The sequence below is a fragment of the Erinaceus europaeus genome, chromosome 11 (genome assembly GCF_950295315.1).
Source record: "Erinaceus europaeus chromosome 11, mEriEur2.1, whole genome shotgun sequence".
Lineage (NCBI taxonomy): Eukaryota > Metazoa > Chordata > Mammalia > Eulipotyphla > Erinaceidae > Erinaceus > Erinaceus europaeus.
Genome location: NC_080172.1, coordinates 68,839,975 through 68,857,426, shown reverse-complemented (window position 1 = coordinate 68,857,426; position 17,452 = coordinate 68,839,975). Strand labels below are relative to the sequence as shown.

At 42.0% G+C, this 17,452-nt stretch overlaps 1 protein-coding gene across 2 annotated transcripts in view; it reads left to right on the top strand.

Moving 5' to 3' along the window:
* The first annotated feature begins 487 nt into the window (after window positions 1-487).
* The window catches only part of STXBP3 (syntaxin binding protein 3), a 69,893-nt gene continuing 52,928 nt past the window's right edge, over window positions 488-17,452 (top strand). The window contains exon 1 of one of the 2 annotated variants that reach the window (XM_007528684.3): window positions 488-578. In XM_007528684.3, the coding sequence (XP_007528746.1) occupies window positions 530-578 (49 nt within the window). In that variant the 5' untranslated portion in view covers window positions 488-529. The remainder of the gene's footprint in view (window positions 579-17,452) is intronic. The other variant, XM_060201969.1, reaches the window with a different exon arrangement.

The following is a 17,452-nucleotide window of genomic DNA, read 5'->3' as shown; positions in this document are numbered from 1 at the left end:
AGCATCTTCAGATATGAGTGTCTCTTTTCTTTGTTTCCTGAAAGTCTTGCACACTGGAGGGAACCTCGCAGTTCCAATACAATCAACTGTCTTCCAAAATGAATACAATTTACTTTTGGGGAGGGTTGCATCTTCCACTTGTGAGTTGCTCTGGCTATGGATTGTTTTTAAAGAGAAGAACTTTTCTTGCATAGTAAAAGAATTCCTTCCCTTCTTCGTGTACCGCACGCGAGATTTCAGAATTCCTCGCACTTACCCACCTGCTCATTGTTTTCCCTTCTGACATTGCACGACGCAGAATCGCAGTTGATCCAACCTCCCGCTAGGCGGCGCGCAACCGCCCATACTGCGCAAACTGTGCATGGGAGGGAGGGCGGGAATCTCCGCGCGAGCGCACGTGACGTCACTGGAGGGCGCGGCTCGCCGGGCGGCTTCCCCGCAGCGAGGGGCGGGGCCGGCAGAGCTCCCTCCCCCGGACGAGTGGGTCGCGAGTGGGCGGTGGCGGCCGGGGCTCCGCAGCGTCGGGAAGATGGCGCCGCCTGGGATGGAACGGGGGCTGAAGAGCGTCGTATGGCAGAGTGAGTGCGGTGGGGCAGGGGCAGGGGCAGGGGCAGGGGCAGGGGCAGGGGCAGGGCCCGAGAGAGGAAAGGCTTGGAGGCCGCTGCGCCGGACGTGCTTTTTTCCTTCCGCAGCGCCGTCGTCTCTCGGGGAGCGGCTGCGGACACTTGTTGCTTTGGGACCCGCGTCCCTGAGAGGACTTCTTCCTGCTTTGCTTCCCTGCCCCATTTCTGCCCCGCGCCGGGGCTGCGTGCGGTGCGGGAGGAAGCGGCCTTCGAGTCCGCGCCGGGCACGGTCGCGGCTCGGCCATTGCGGCCCCCGAGCTCGCCCCGGCTTCCCCGCTCGCCCCGGCCGCAGCCCGGCCCCACCAGCCCGCGACGTCTCGCCCCGAGGCGGCCTGTGTCCCGCCTCCTCCTTCCGCCCTCCTCCCGACTCCAGTTTCTCAAACTGCTTGCTTATTCCTGCTAATGCCGAGAAGGGCCCTACAACCATGCTTCTTCTCAGTTTGACCTTTTTTTTTTTAAATTTTTTATTATTATTATTTTTTTTTGCTTTACTTTTCTTCTATTTGATAGGACGGAAACTCAGAGAGAGATAGCTAGAGGGGAAAGAGACAGCTACACGTTCGTGCAGCTTCCCCCCTGCAAGTGGGGACGAGGCTTGAACCCAGGTCCTTGCACATTGTAACGTGAACTCAGCTGGGCACACCATCACCCAGTCTCTTGAATTTGCCCTTTAAAAAACAAACACCTGGGGGCTGGGTGGTGGCACACCTGGTTAAGCACACACAGTACTGTGCACAAGGACCAGGGTTCGAACCCCCAGTCCCCACCTGCAGGGGGAAAGCTTTGCAAGTGGTGAAGCAGAGCTGCAGGTGTCTGTCTGGCTCTCTCCCTCTCTATAGCCCATGTCTCTGTTGATTTCTGGCTTTCTCTATCCAATAAAGACAATTAAAAAAAAACAAACACCACACTGTTTAAAACAATCTTAAAAGAGTTCTTGAAACCTTCTAAATAAGGAATGATTAAATCGCCCGATGTAACAGCTCTTGTCTGCGGAGCAGCGGCGGCAGAGCTGATTCACTTCATCTCTCCCTCCCACTCTGGGGCCACTTCAAGCATTTGCACTGTCACATTTCTAGGTTACTGGGCGCTGCTTTGACTTGCATGCAAATTTACTCCGAATCTAGGTAGTCAGTTTAGAGGAGGAATGAAACAGCCAAACAGGAAGATCCATTGTTGTTTGCCATGGCGAGGTTCAAAGTAATATAATTATGGCCGAGTAGTAGAAAGGGAGGAACAACATCTAATTAGTAATTCTGCTTCTGACTTGCTGAGCAAAAAAGAACAACATGGTTGAGTTGACAGAATTCTGAAATTTAAGAGTTCTTTGTGTAAAATTAAAATTTCTAGTCAGTAACTGGCTTAGTAATTAACATACCAGGCACTAAAAAAAAAAAACAAGTGTGGATAAAAATTAAAGAAGAAATTTAAAAAAAAAGAAAAATATTATGGGAAGAAATAGATAATTAGAAGGTTGACATTTGGTCATATCAGTGGATGCAGAGAAAGCCTTTAACAAAATACAACATCCCTTTATGATCAAAACACTACAAAAAATGGGAATAGATGGAAAATTCCTGAAGATAGTGGAGTCTATATATAGCAAATCTACAGCCAACATCATACTCAATGGTGAAAAACTGGAAACATTTCCACTCAGATCAGGTACTAGACAGGGCTGCCCACTATCACCATTACTATTCAACATAGTGTTGGAAGTTCTTGCCATAGCAATCAGGCAGGAGCAAGGAATTAAAGGCATACAGATTGGAAGAGAAGAAGTCAAACTCTCCCTATTTGCAGATGACATGATAGTATACATGGAAAAACCTAAGGAATCCAGCAAGAAGCTTTGGGAAATCATCAGGCAATACAGTAAGGTGTCAGGCTATAAAATTAACATTCAAAAGTCAGTGGCATTCCTCTATGCAAACACTAAGAAGAAATTGAAATCCAGAAATCAGTTCCTTTTTCTAAGCAACAAAAACAATAAAATATCTAGGAGTAAACCTAACCAAAGAAGTGAAAGACTTGTATACTGAAAATTATGAGTCACTACTCAAAGAAATTGAAAAAGTCACAAAGAAGTGGAAAGATATTCCATGTTCATGGGTTGGAAGAATTAACATCATCAAAATGAATATATTACCCAGAGCCATCTACAAATTTAATGCTATCCCCATCAAGATCCCAAGCACATTTTTTAGGAGAATAGAACAAATGCTACAAATGTTTATCTGGAACCAGAAAAGACCTAGAATTGCCAAAACAATCTTGAGAAATAAGAACAGAACCGGAGGCATCACACTCCCAGATCTCAAACTGTATTATAGGGCCATTGTCATCAAAACTGCTTGGTACTGGAACATGAACAGACACACTGACCAGTGGAAATGAGAAATGAGGCCCCACACCTATGGACATCTAATCTTTGACAAAGGGGCCCAGACTATTACATGGGGAAAGCAGAGTCTCTTCAACAAATGGTGTTGGAAACAATGGGTTGAAACATGCAGAAGAATGAAACTGAATCACTGTATTTCACCAAATACAAAAGTAAATTCCAAGTGGATCAAGGACTTGGATGTTAGACCAGAAACTATCAGATACTTAGAGGAAAATATTGGCAGAACTTTTTTCCGCATAAATTTTAAAGACATTTTCAATGAAACGAATCCAATTACAAGGTAGACTAAGGCCAGTATAAACCTATGGGACTACATCAAATTTAAAAGCTTCTTCACAGCAAAAGAAACCACTACCCAAATCAAGAGACCCCTCACAGAATGGGAGAAGATCTTTACATGCCATACATCAGATAAGAGTTTAATAACCAATATATATAAAGAGCTTGCCAGACTCAACAACAAGACAACAAATAACCCCATCCAAAAATGGGGGGAGGACTTGGACAGAATATTCACCACAGAAGAGATCCAAAAGGCCGAGAAACACATGAAAAAATGCTCCAAGTCTCTGATTGTCAGAGAAATGCAAATCAAGACAACAATGAGATATCACTTCACTCCTGTGAGAATGTCATACATCAGCAAAGGTAGCAGCAGCAAATGCTGGAAAGGGTGTGGGGTCAAAGGAACCCTCCTACACTGCTGGTGGGAATGTCAGTTGGTCCAACCTCTGTGGAGAACAGTCTGGAGAACTCTCAGAAGGCTAGAAATGGAACTACCCTATGACCCTGCAATTCCCCTCCTGGGGATATATCCTAAGGAACCCAACACATCCATCCAAAAAGATCTGTGTACACATATGTTCTTGGCAGCACAATTTGTAATAGCCAAAACCTGGAAGCAACCCAGGTGTCCAACAACAGATGAGTGGCTGAGCAAGTTGTGGTATATATACACAATGGAATACTACTCAGCTGTAAAAAATGGTGACTTCACCGTTTTCAGCCGATCTTGGATGGACCTTGAAAAAATCATGTTGAGTGAAATAAGTCAGAAACAGAAGGATGAATATGGGATGATCTCACTCTCAGGCCGAAGTTGAAAAACAAGATTAGAAAAGAAAACACAAGTCGAACCTGAAATGGAATTGGAGTATTACACCAAAGTAAAAGACTCTGTGGTGGGTGGGTGGGTGGGGAGAATACAGGTCCATGAAAGATGATGAATGACATAGTGGGGGTTGTATTGTTAAATGGGAATTTGGGGAATGTTATGCATGTACAAACTATTGTATTTACTGTTGAATGTAAAACATTAATTCCCCAATAAAGAAATTATTAAAAAAAAAAAAAAAAAGAAGGTTGACATTTGGTTTTTCAAGATTTTTAGCTTTTGATAATGTCTGTAAGATGGTTTGCCTGTAAAGTTCAGGCCTTAACCATTCTGGTGGACCTGGGATCAAGCCACTGCTCCTTATAGGAACATCAGAATTGACCAGGGAAATTCCACAGATGGTGGAGTGATGCAGTGGCGTCTCTACCTGGTCTCTTTCACTATTACTATTAGACATTTAAAAAAAAAGAAAAGAAAAGTGAAAATGAAAAAGTGGGTCCAGTAGTAGTAGAATAAAGCGTATCTGTGGGTCTAGGGACACATAAAAGGTAATAAGTCTTTAAAAATCACAGTGGCATTTAATACACTTAAAATGGGCAGTGAATTGTGCTGCATAAATAATATTCTAAGATATGAATAGGTGTGGGGGTAGACAGCATAATGGTTATGCAAAGAGACTCTCGTGCCTGAGGCTCCCAAGTCCCAGGTTCAATCCCCCACACCACCATAAGCCAGGGCTGAGCAGTGCTCTGGTTAAAAAAAAAAAAAAAAAAAGATATGAATGATATTTAGCAAGAGCCTCTATCAGGAAAAATGTTAATGATTAGTGATGTCTGTTCTGGTGACATTAAAACTGGGCAAGAGGAAGAGTATAGAGATAAAAGTTTCTGCCTTGTGTTAACTTGTGGTAGTACCAGGATATTCAAATAAGTGCAAAAGAAAAAGTTGAGAGATTATTGGAAGAGAAAAAGTTGCTTAGAAAAGTGTTTCTTGGGGGGCCAAAATAGTGTACTGGTTGGGTACACACTGTACCATATTTGAAGACCCAGGTTTAAGACCTGGGCCACCACATGGGAGCACCTGCATGGGGAAAGCTTCATCACCATTGGAGCAGTGTTGTGGTGTAGTGCTCCTTCTCTGTCTGGTTTTAGTTTGCATTTCTCTGGGGCTCCTTCTCTCTCTGTATCTCCTCTTTCTTTCTGTCTCTCTCACCTGTATTGAGAGAGAGACTGTCCCAGGAGAGGTGGATTTGTGCAGGTGCAGAGCCCCAGCAATAACCCTGGCAGAGAAAGAAAAAAAAAAAAGTTCTTTGAATCTTTATGTAAATAGAAACCTATTCAAAAGTCAAGGTGATAGTCATTCCACATTTGTTAAGCCAGATAAAGGAAAAAGGACTCTTCTGAGTTTTTTTTAGCAAAAGATGAGAGTATGAAACAATTGATGGAAACTTCTAGAGACAGAATCACATACAACTGGAAAAGGGTCTTGTTAGGTGGGTTAAGTGGGTTACAGCTAGGTGAGGGTAAGCCCTACCAGCCACTATTCTTTACATATATTAAAACTTTATGAGAGGGTGAAATATCTCAATGGGTAGATCTCAGGACTTGTGCAGAGGACTTACATGTAAAAGTTTTATGAGAATGAATGTGTCTATTTCACAGGTGTTAAAATGGATACAGCTATTAACACAGCTGCACTAACTATAGTAGTTAGGGGGGGAAAAAAGTCAAAACAACTCAGTTGTCCATGTACTTCGATCACTGGGTACTTGTTGAGTCCATATAGTGAAATTATTGAGCAGTAATAAGAAGTGAAGTATTGGTGAACCTTAATTAAAAACATTATACATGAAATCATACATTGATGAACCTTAAAAACATACATGAAAGAAGCCACTGATCAAGAACCACATATGTATCACTCCACTACTACTTTTGATAAATGTTTAGAATATGCAACTCTCTAGAGAGACCATGGGTAAGTGCTTGCTTATAATGACAGTATAGAGATAGGGAAGTGGTAAAGAGCAAAGTGGGATATAGAGATAAGCAAATGGTTTATTTCTGGAACAATGGAAATATTCTAAAACTGATAGTGGTTCACAAATAATACCGAAAGTCATGATGAATTATATGGTCTATGTTTTGTCTCAGAGCCGTTCGGAAAACACTTGAAGACTGACTGGTAAGATAGTTCACCTGCATTGTCATGCACTAAGCCCGTGCCGGAGCCCAGCACCCACTACAGGTGCTCCCATGTGATGGCCCATGACGCTGGCTCCAGACTGGGTCCTTGCACATGGTAATGTGTGCACTCTAGCTGACGCCCTCTACACTGAGAATGAACTTAACATCTCACATATGCATGATGCCACTGAGCAGTCCCCCAGACCTGATTTATTCATTTTTCATGTAGAGTGAGAGAAGAAAGACATCACAGCACTGTTATACCATCTGTGGAACTCTCTTGGTGCCAGGGTCTAAGCCTAAGGCAACATAGATGACAGAGCATATACTTTTCCAAGTGAGCTACTGGGTCTTTATATATGCTATTCCTGTCTAGAATGTGCTTCCCCAACCCCAATTATATATTTTTAAAAATTTTATTTCTACTGTATAGAGACAGAAAACGAGAGGGAAGGGGGAGATAGGGAGAGAGACAGACCCCTGCAGACCTGCTTCACCACTCATGAAGCTTTACTTTCCTCTTGCAGGTGAGGACTGGGGGCCTCAAACCCAGGTCCTTGTACATTATAATGTGGGCACTCAACCAGGTGGGCCACCACCAAGCACCCTAATTATTATTTTTACTTGTCTACAGTTTAGCTAGCTTTTATGTCTGTGTATGTGGGGCTACTGCCTTCATAAGAGGCCTCTTATTTAGTCCCAGCTTCTTATATATTTTTGTAGCACTGAGTTTGCCTTTCTTAAATGACACTTCTCAGTGACTAGTGTGAAATCTCTTGATAATATCCTTAAAAAAATGTTTTTAGTAAGAAAAAGAAGAGTGACAGACACCAGAGCATTGCTCAGCTATGGCATAGGCATTATTATGGATTAATCTAGAGATAAACTTCTTAAAGATATGCACTATTATGTCTTTTTTTTAAATTTATTTTCACTGTTGTTGCCCCTTTTTTTATTGTTGTTGTTATTGATGTCATGGTTGTTGGATAGGACAGAAATGGAGGAGGGGAAGACAGAGTGGGGGGAGAAAGACACCTGCAGACCTGCTTCATCACCTGTGAAGCGACTCCCCTGCAGGTGGGGAGCCTGAGGCTTGAACCAGGATTCTTATGCTGGACCTTTGCGCCACGTGCTCTTAACCTGCTGCGCTACTGCCCAACTCCCAGCAGTGCTTTTAAAAAACATCACTAGTAGGCTAGCTGTATAATTTTCCTCCAATTATTTCTATACAGTCTTCTATTTATTCAGTAAGTATTACTGAATTCATTTGGGAATTCAGCAGTAGAAGACAGATAAGTACCCAGCCTTAGATTCAGCTGGGGAATAATAAAAAAATAAATATTGAAATAGAGGATGAATATGACGGGGCTATAGGGAAATAGCAAAAGATCACTGATAACAAATACTATAACAAAATTAAATTCACAGCAAAACAAGAGTAGGTAAGCCAAATAAATTCAAACCATTGGTGACTTTTCTTTATTCCTGGTATTATTCAGAACACTTCTTATCTATAAATAGTAGTTCTACCTAATGTCTGTAATTCATTTGAATTGTTTTAGAGGGAATCTTAGAGAAAATGAACCTAGAATGGAAATATTTATTGAACCTATTTCTTTATATTTTTGAATCATAAACTTTTCCCCATTCCCTTATTTTCATTGTGTGTGTGTGTGTGTGTGTGTGTGTCTGTTTATTTGCCACTCTGTGACTTCCTTTTTTATTTATTTCCCACCACTGTTATCACTGGGGTTTGGTGCCTGTACAGCAACTTATTTACTCTTGTTGGAATTTTTCTTTTCTTTTTCCCCATCTTTTTTTAAAATTATTTATACTCTTTTGTTTCCCTTGTTGTTTTATTGTTGTAGTTATTATTGTTGTTGTTATTGATGTCATCATTGTTGGATAGGACAGAGAAATGGAGAGAGGAGGGGAAGACTGAGAAGGGGGGAGAAAGACACCTGCAGACCTGCTTCACCATTTGTGAAGCAACCCCCCTGCAGGTGGGGAGCTGTGGGGCTGGAACCGGGATCCTTGTGTTTTATGCCACCTGCGCTTAACCCACTGCACTACTACATGACTCCCTTTACCCATCTTTTTTTCTGAGCAAGATAGATAGGGAGATAGAGGGAAAGAGAACGAAAAACACTTTCATCAGCTTCACTGCACATGAAGTTTCCCTTGCAAGTAGGGATAGAGGACTTGAATCCATGCAGTGTATGCACTCTGTTGGGTGTGCCAGCACCTAGTCCTGTGACTTCCTTTTTTAAATACCCAACACTGACTTAACATTTTCCACATTCCTTCATACTGTTTATAATTAATATTTAAAAGAAATTTTAAATACCTTAATTGTCAACATTTTTGATGGCAAAAAAGATTAAATGTTTCTTCTGACCCAGATTCCTAGCCTGCCTCCCAAGATATCTACTCTTAGGTTCCTTATATCTATTTTTCTAGAACTATTCTAAACAAGTATATAAGCTTGTATAAAATATATTTTAAGGCGAAAGAGATAGCATAGTGATTATGTAAGAGATTAAGAGATTTGCATGTCTGAGGATCCAAAGTCCCAGGTTCAATCTATTGTAAACCAGAACTGAGCAGTGTTCTGGTTAAAAAAAAAAAAAAAAAGTATATATATGCTTTAATTTTATTTTTCCATTTTTACTTGAATTGGTTTTATTTTTTAATTCTGCTTCTTTAAGTTTATTTTGCTAGCAAAATATTATTTTATTTTTTGAATCTTTGCACAGTCATATGCTCAGATAAATCAGTAGTTATTGAATATCTACCCTGCAGTATATGCTATTCTCTATGATTTCCTGGAATTCAGCAGTTTATTGAGAAAAGATATATGCACAAGTATTAAACACTGAATTAGAAATGTAAAGATATTTCATGTGAAAAGAGAAGGAAAAAAATAATTACTTTATCTCTGGGAATAGTCCAAAGAGGAAGTGACTTAAAAAATAGCAGGATTTCTCTAGGCAGAGAAGAATTTGAGCAATGCCCCAAAGTAACAAAGCATGTGATTGTTTATCAAAGGTACAATTCCTTGTGCTTAAGGATGGGGTATTTGTTGCAAGGAGTAGGGAAACTAGTGTTAAGAGGCAGGTTGAAGCTACATAATTTGTTTAGGCTTTAGGCATGGGGCCCATTAAAGGTGAAAGATTTTTTTCTCCCTCTCAAATGATAATCTCCAGCATTTCAGGTACACTTCTTAGAATAATGCCAGAAGGAAATCATTTTCTTGTTGCTATTTTGAAGGGAATTTATTAAGATTTTATTGAGTATAATTTAATGTAAAGTTCACTAGTGCTAAATGTAGACTGGGGAGACAACATAATGGTTATGCAAAAAGACTTTCATGCCTGAGGCTCTGAGGTCCCAGGTGCAATTGCCACCACCATCATAAGCCAGAGCTGAACAGTGCTGTAATATATAACATTTAAACTTGGAAAGAGTCATCCCAGACTAGAATTCAGGTCTAGAAGACCAGGTAGTGGGGAATGCTATTTGATAAAGGGAAAAGAAGAATAAAGTTGGAGACCAAAAAAAAAAAAAAAGGTTTAGCACATGGTGAGGTTGTTTTGTTTTTTGAAATTGAGAGGGGGAGGTGGAGATAGGGAAAGAGACAGAGAGACCTCTGCAAGCCTACTGCACCACTGTGTTCCTCCTGTAGGTGGAGACCCTATGGGCGAACCCAGATCCTTGCACACTGCAAAGTGTGCACTTAACCAGATGTGCCACTGCCTGGCTCATAACAGTGAGTTTTAAACCCAAGTTCAGGTATTCAGAATGTAGTTGGAGAGAGAAACATAACTTTCTGAAAATGGGGCTGAATTGGGAATTAGATTGAAGGTGCGGTATAGAGGCTGTCATGAAAGCCATAGATTTAGACAAGGTAGAACAGATAGAAGAGGAAAGATACCTTTTGCTTTTTAGTGCTGGTGTTTTCCCCTATGGGTATGAGTTCTTCTTATGATTTCCACATTGCTAGGTTTTTGTCTGTTTTTTCTTTTAAAACCCTATTACTCGAAGGGGCTGGGTGGTGGTGCACCTGGTTGAACACACACATTACAGGGCACAAGGACCCAGGTTCAAGCCCCCTAGTCCCCACCTGCAGGGGGGAAGCTTCACAAGCAGTGAAGTAGTGCTGCAGGTATCTCTCCTCCTCCTCTGCCTCCCCCTTTCCTCTAGATTTCTCTCTGTCACTATTCAATAAACAAAATAGATTTTTATAAACCTATTACTCATGGATTGTCTCCCACTTTTCAGGTAAAATTCTTTTTGTGTTATTTTTATCATTATTTTTATTAAGATTTTTCTCTCCGGCTGCCTGGGAGGTAGAACAGTGGATAAAGCATTAGATTCTCAAGCATAGGTTATGAGTCAGTCCTCCCAGCATCACATATGCCAGAGTGACACTGGTGTGTGTCCTCCTCCCTCCCTTTCCCTCTTGCTATCTCATTTTCATATGTACACACAAATCTTTTTGAAACGCTTCTCTGTGACTTTAGATGGCTGTGGAAGTATACTTCAAGCATTGTGTTGGTGTGCGACACACTGCTTTTCTTTCCCTTCCAAACTTTCATTTCCTCTTTGGCACTGCACTTTTAAAAATACATTTCCTTTTGCATTTAGAAAAAAAAAATGAGCAAGGGTTGGATAGTCATTACCAACAGGCCATTATCTGGGTAGCATTTGGACTAGAAGAGGATCAATTTAGAGATTAGGTAGAGGCAAGTTGTGTGGGGTGTTGAAGAGTAGAGTCTAGATTGTATTAATTTAGGCAAGGCTGAGTATTTAAGGCAATTTAAAGATGAATATTAATAAAACAAAGAATTGTCTGTGATTTATGTAAACAAAGATGACTCTAGGGCCAAGGGAGGTGCTTAGCACTTGAGCACAGGACTTGCATGTCTGAGACCCCAGGTGTCCCAGATCCAATCCACTACCATATGCCAGAGCTGAGTGATGGCTTGGCCTGTCTGTCATGTTCCCCACCACCACCACCTCCACCACCTCTTCCTCTTCTTCCTCCCCTCCCACCCCCCAAATAAATCTTAAAAATAAATGTGCTTCAACTGTGAGTTTCTCTTGTCCTGAATTTCTGTGGAAAAAGATAAATGATGACTGAAAGCATAAAAATGGGTAAAAAGGAAAAAGGAGTTGGAAGTGGAAGCAGAAAATCCAGATGCAAGGCTGTTACAGTAGTTCAATGAGATGATGAGCATCCAAGCAGTACTGGTTATAGCGGTAGTCACCAGCAACAATAATCTATAGTACTTAGTGATTTAACTTGGGGAAAAGAGGAAGTAGCCAAAGCTGTGACTAAGAAAATAACAATAAAACTCATAGAAATTGAGAAGTTTTGAGTAGTTTTAAGGAACTGTGATCTCAATTTGAGGCTTGTAGATGCTTAACCCTGTTGTGTAATTGAATGAAGTTCTAGGAAAAAATTAGATGTACAGTTTATTAAAGATTGAAGCACTCAGGGTCAGGCAGTGGCACACCTGGTAGAGTGTACACATTACAATGTGCAAGGAAGCCCCTGGCTCCCTCCTGCAAAGGCAAAAAATAAAGATTAATTAATTAATTGAAGATTTATTAGGGGTGGGGGAAATGAGGTATTGATCAAAGAATACAAACTTCTGGTTAGAAGATGAATTCTCTCTGGGGATCTGATATGTAGTATTATGATTATAGATAATATTAACATACATAATTGAAAGTTTATAAGAGGGAGTCAGGAGGTAGCAGCAGTGGGTTAAGCGCACGTGGCGCGAAGTGCAAAGACCAGCAGAAGGATCCCAGTTCAGGCCCCCGGCTCCCCACTTGCGGGGAAGTGGCTTCACAGGCGATGAAGTAGGTCTGCAGATGTCTGTCTTTCTCTCCCCCTCTGTCTTCCCCTCCTCTCTCCATTTCTCTCTATCCTATCCAACAACAACATCAATAACAACAATAACCACAACAACAATAAAAAGGGCAACAAAAGGGGAAATAAATAAATATAAAAAACTTTTAAAAAATCTTTAAAAAAAGAAAGTTTATAAGAAAGTATATCTTTTTAAAAAGTATATCTTTTTATATTTATTTTCCCTTTTGTTGCCCTTGTTTTTTATTATTGTTGTTGTTACTGATGTTGTCACTGTTGGATAGGACAGAGAGAAATGGAGAGAGGACGGGAAGACGGGGAGAGAAAGATAGCTACCTGCAGACCTGCTTCACCACCTGTGAAGCGGCTTACCTGCAGGTGGGGAGCCGGGGATTCGAACCAGTATCCTTAAGCCAGCCCTTGCTCTTCACGCCACATGCTTCACCCACTGCGCTACCACCCAACTCCCAAAAAAATGTATATCTTGAGTATTGTTAACACACACACACACACACACACAAAGGATAATCATGTTATGTGACAACATGTTAGCTACCATAGTGATCATACTACATACATACGTGTAGCAAACCCATGTTGTATGCTTTAAAGTCACACAATATTATGAATTATTTTATTTCAGTAAAGTTGGTGTGGGGAAAATTGTAAGATTGATCTGATAGGTGAAACTTTGATGATGAGTATAAACTCTGGGGAAGGTGTAGAGCACAGCAAAGCCTATCATTGAATCTTGGGGTACATTTATACTTGGTATGTTTGTCTAATGAATGGATATAAGATCAAATAATTTTCATTAGTGTTTAGAGAAAATTGTTTTTCTAGTTTTGTAGTGCTATTTGATAAGATTTTCTTTGTTCCCCAAACATAGCTTATTACCAGTAACCATTATCATTTTTTGATGTTCTTAATCTCTCTGTTCATATAACTAGTTATTTCTTTGTTATTTATTTCTTTTCTTGCCTCCAGGGTTATTGTTGAGGCTCAGTGTCTACACTATGAATCCACTGGAGGCCATTTTTCCCATTTTGTTGCCCTTGTTGTTGTTACTGTTACTGTTGTCATTGCTGTTGTTCTAGGACAGGACAGAGAAAAATCTACAGGAGGGGAAGACAGAGAGAAAGATAGACACCTGCAGACCTGCTTCACCCCTTGTGAAGCAACCCCCCTGCAGATAGGAAGCTGGGGCCTCGAACTGGGATCCTTATGCCGGTCCTTGCACTTCTCGAGATGTGAGCTTAACCCACCGTGCTACCACCCAGCCCCTGTTTATTTATTCCTTCTTTCCTTTCTATTTTTTTTATTTTTTTTTAATGTGGTACCAGAGAGTGAATGCAGAGCCTCATGTATGTGATACACTGAGCAGCCTCCTGGACCCATTCTTTCTTGTTGTTAAAATTTTCGGAGGCTCTTGCCAGGCGGGTAACAGAGACGCGGAGACAATGGCTGGGCAGGGAAGCTGTATTTCTTTATTCAGGAACAACGATTCATAAACTAAACCAAACAGAACTCTGCTGTCTCTTTGCGGCGGCACAAGCACTCTCTCTTACTCTGAAACTCAGGAACCCAGGAACTCTGTCACTCTGGAACTCTGGCGGGGTCCCTAGGGGCGGGGCCAAGCGGGCCCGCAAAATAACTGGACTGATCCAATTCTCTTGGCGGGGGAGGGCTAGAACAAACCAATGTAAAGCATATGACAATTCCCCCTTTTCTTTTAACTAAATGGCTACAGTATCAAGGGTGTGGGGTGAACAGAAACATATATCATACAGGCATTTTTAAAAAAGAAACTGGCACAAACATGGAGAAACATGCAAACAAATAACAAGAACCAGTGTACTGCTAAGGGAAGGCCATATCTGAGGGGGCCATATCTGCCTCTGTGGGCTAAACTTTATCAGCTTAAAAAAAACATTTCTTGCCTCTGGGGGGCATACCTGTCTCGACGGACATTTGTATGGGGGTGGGGAATGGCCTAGAGTCCCAAAGGCAGCTGGCTGCAGTTTACTTACTATGAAACAAAACTTGTTATTAGCATATCTACTGCACAATCCAACGTTTCTAATAGAGAAGGAATTTGAGACTTTTACATATCAACAACGTCTTTTAACCTTTTGTTACACCCATTCAAGATGGAGACACACCCTAGGTGTGGGCCGGAGAGGAAACCTCAGGCATGAGAATAATTAGCATAGCCATTGTGCAATCTACCATTTCTAATAGAGAAGGTAATGGAGAGTTTTACATATCAACAAGTCTATTTAACCTTTTGTTTAGACCAACTTAGTTAAAATATATTGATTGTTAACTAATTTTTACCTCAGACTTTAAATGTAAGTTAATTTTATCTTTATGAGAATTATGTTGAAAACCTTTTTCATTTAACTTTGTCTAGTAAGAATTTAGCCTTAAAGTTACTGTTTACCAAACTTTAAACACACACATAAACATGGTCATTAATACACGAGGAGAGAAACCTTTGTTACGAAGATATGTCATTTTAAACACGAATTTAAATCTGTACTGTCTTAGTTGTTGGGGGGGGGTTCACCATCAGGAGGTGGCTTCCCGCACAGCTTTACTTCTAGGAATTGCAGGTTGCGATCTCTGCACAAATCTCTGCGTACTCCAGCTTGTCTGCCTTCAGACCGGACCTGCAGCTGGAGATCTCGTGTGCCCAGTTTTGGCAGGGAGCCCGGGGGTCCGGGAGGCCCGGGATGGTTCCAGAATTTATAGCAAGAGGGCAGGCAGGCCAGTTTTGTAGAAGGCGTGGGCCTAGGTGCCCAGGGGTGGCGGCCATGATAGGCCGCTGCGGCCCTGCCCCATGGCCCTGACATGTCTGCTGCCCTGTTCGCAGTGGCCGAGCAGCGTGGAGGGATCACGCATCCAGTGCCCTGCGCCACGCGGTGGAGAGCCGGCTCCTGTGGGCTGGCCTCGGGCTCTTGTGTGTTGGCCTCAGGCTCCAGGGGCTCTTGTGTGCTGGCGTCGGCCTCCTGCGGGCTGCGGGGCTGCGGGGCTGCAGGCGCGGTGCGCGGGGTTGTCTGGGCGCAGCGGCTGGCTGGCTGTTTAACCAGGTGGAAACAGCAGCTCCGCGCCTCTCCTCCCGCCCGCTGGCTCTTCCCGCTGGCTGTTCTGAGTTCGCCCGAGCAAGTGGAAACCACAGAGTGGTCCAGAGATAAATGTTCCAGAAACAGCAAAACAGTCTCGTGAAAAAAGAGCAGAGGCCTTTGGAGATCTCTTCACAAGCAGAAGAGAAGGCCATAGTGCATAGGTAGCCAAATTGTCTTTACTTATCTGAGAGATGCGCAGGTCAGGTCCACGTGGGCGCCATTTGTTGTTAAAATTTTCGGAAGGCTCTTGCTGGCCGTGCTAGCTTCACGGGCGGGTAACAGAGACGCGGAGACAACGGCTGGGCAGGGAAGCTGTATTTCTTTATTCAGGAACAACGATTCACAAACTAAACCAAACTAATCAACAAACAGAACTCTGCTGTCTCTTTGCAGTGGCACAAGCACTCTCTCTTACTCTGGAACTCAGGAACCCAGGAACTCTGTCACTCTGGAACTCTGGCGGGGTCCCTAGGGGCGGGGCCAAGCGGGCCCGCGAAATTAACTGGACTGATCCAATTCTCTTGGCGGGGGAGGGCTAGAACAAACCAATGTAAAGCATACGACACTTTCTTTTTCTTTTTTATGGAGACAAGTTAAGGGAATAAGAGAGCAGAGAAAATAGCACCACTCAACCTTGCCATTCATGGAGTTCCCATATGGTTCCAGGCATCCAGGCATTGTGCTTGGTAAGACATGTATTCTACTGGATGAACTATCTGCAACTCCTTCATCTTTTTTCTTTTTTTTCCTCAACTAAAGTACTGTTCAGTTTTGGTTATCAGTGAGTGGTGCTGAGGCCACTGGGAATCAAGAGCCTCTTCATTCATACTAAGTTTTGTTGTAAATCTTGAGGAGGAGTGTGGTTATGAAATCTAAACCTTTAACAATATTTATACACCTTTCCATATTTGGGAAAATAGTCTCTTCCCTGATCCAGCTTTCTGGTCCTTTTCCCAGCCATGACATCATCTCCCCAGACAATAACTTCAGTCCACCTGCATATCAGATTTCAGGCTCAGGGAAACAAAAGAAAATAACAACAACTAGTATAGCCACAGGCCCTTTGGAATATAACTAAAATATGTCTACTAGCTAACTATAAAACAGAGAGCCCCCCCCACCCCCATCCCAACTCTTCATCTGCACTACTTCAGCATTTAGGTTCATAATTATTCAACAACTTGTTTGGCTTTATATGTTAACTCTCTTTTCAGCCACCAGGTTCCAGATGCTAGAAGGATGCCAACCAGACTTCCCTGGACAGACAACCCCACAGTCCAGAGCTCTGCTCTGCTTCCCCAGAGCCCTTCCCCACTAGGGAAAGAGGGAGACAGGCTGGGAGTATGGATCAACCTGTCAATACCCATGTTCAGCAGGGAAGCAATTACAAAAGTCAGACCTTCCACCTTCCACCTTCTGCACTCCACAATGACCTTTGGTCCAGAGGGTTAAAGAATAGAAAAGTTATAAAAGGAAGGGATGGAATACAGAGTTCTGGTGGTGGGAATTCTGTAGAGTTGTACCCCTCTTATTCTATGGTTTTGTCGGTGTTTCCTTTTTAATAAATAAAATAATATTTTAAGTTCATATTTTATTTTATTTATTTATTCATGAGAAAGCTAAGAGGAGAAAGAACTAGACATCACTCTGGTACATGTGCTGTCGAGGACTGAACTCGGGACCTCATGTTTGAGAGTCCAAAGCTTTATCCAATGTGCCACCTCCCAGACCATGGGTCATATATTATTTTAAAACTGTGTTTAGTTTCAAGAAATTGTTCTTGGAGGCCCAATTATCATCCGTGTCCCCATTATAAATGACATGTCTTAATTCATCTAGACTCCAGTTAACAATGCCATCTCTTACTCATTTCTGGCCTTCATCTAATTTTATATTCCTGAGCCTGTGGTGGCTGCCATCTTATATTGTTGCTGCTCAAAAGCCAGTCCCTTCTAAATTCACCTCTTATCCCCACCCAGGCCCTTTTGAACAGGCATTTTTTGAGTACTCACTTTTTTTTAAATTGGGGAATTAATGTTTTATATTCAACAGTAAGTACAATAGTTTGTACATGCATAACATTCCCTATTTTCCCATTTAACAAAACAACCCCACT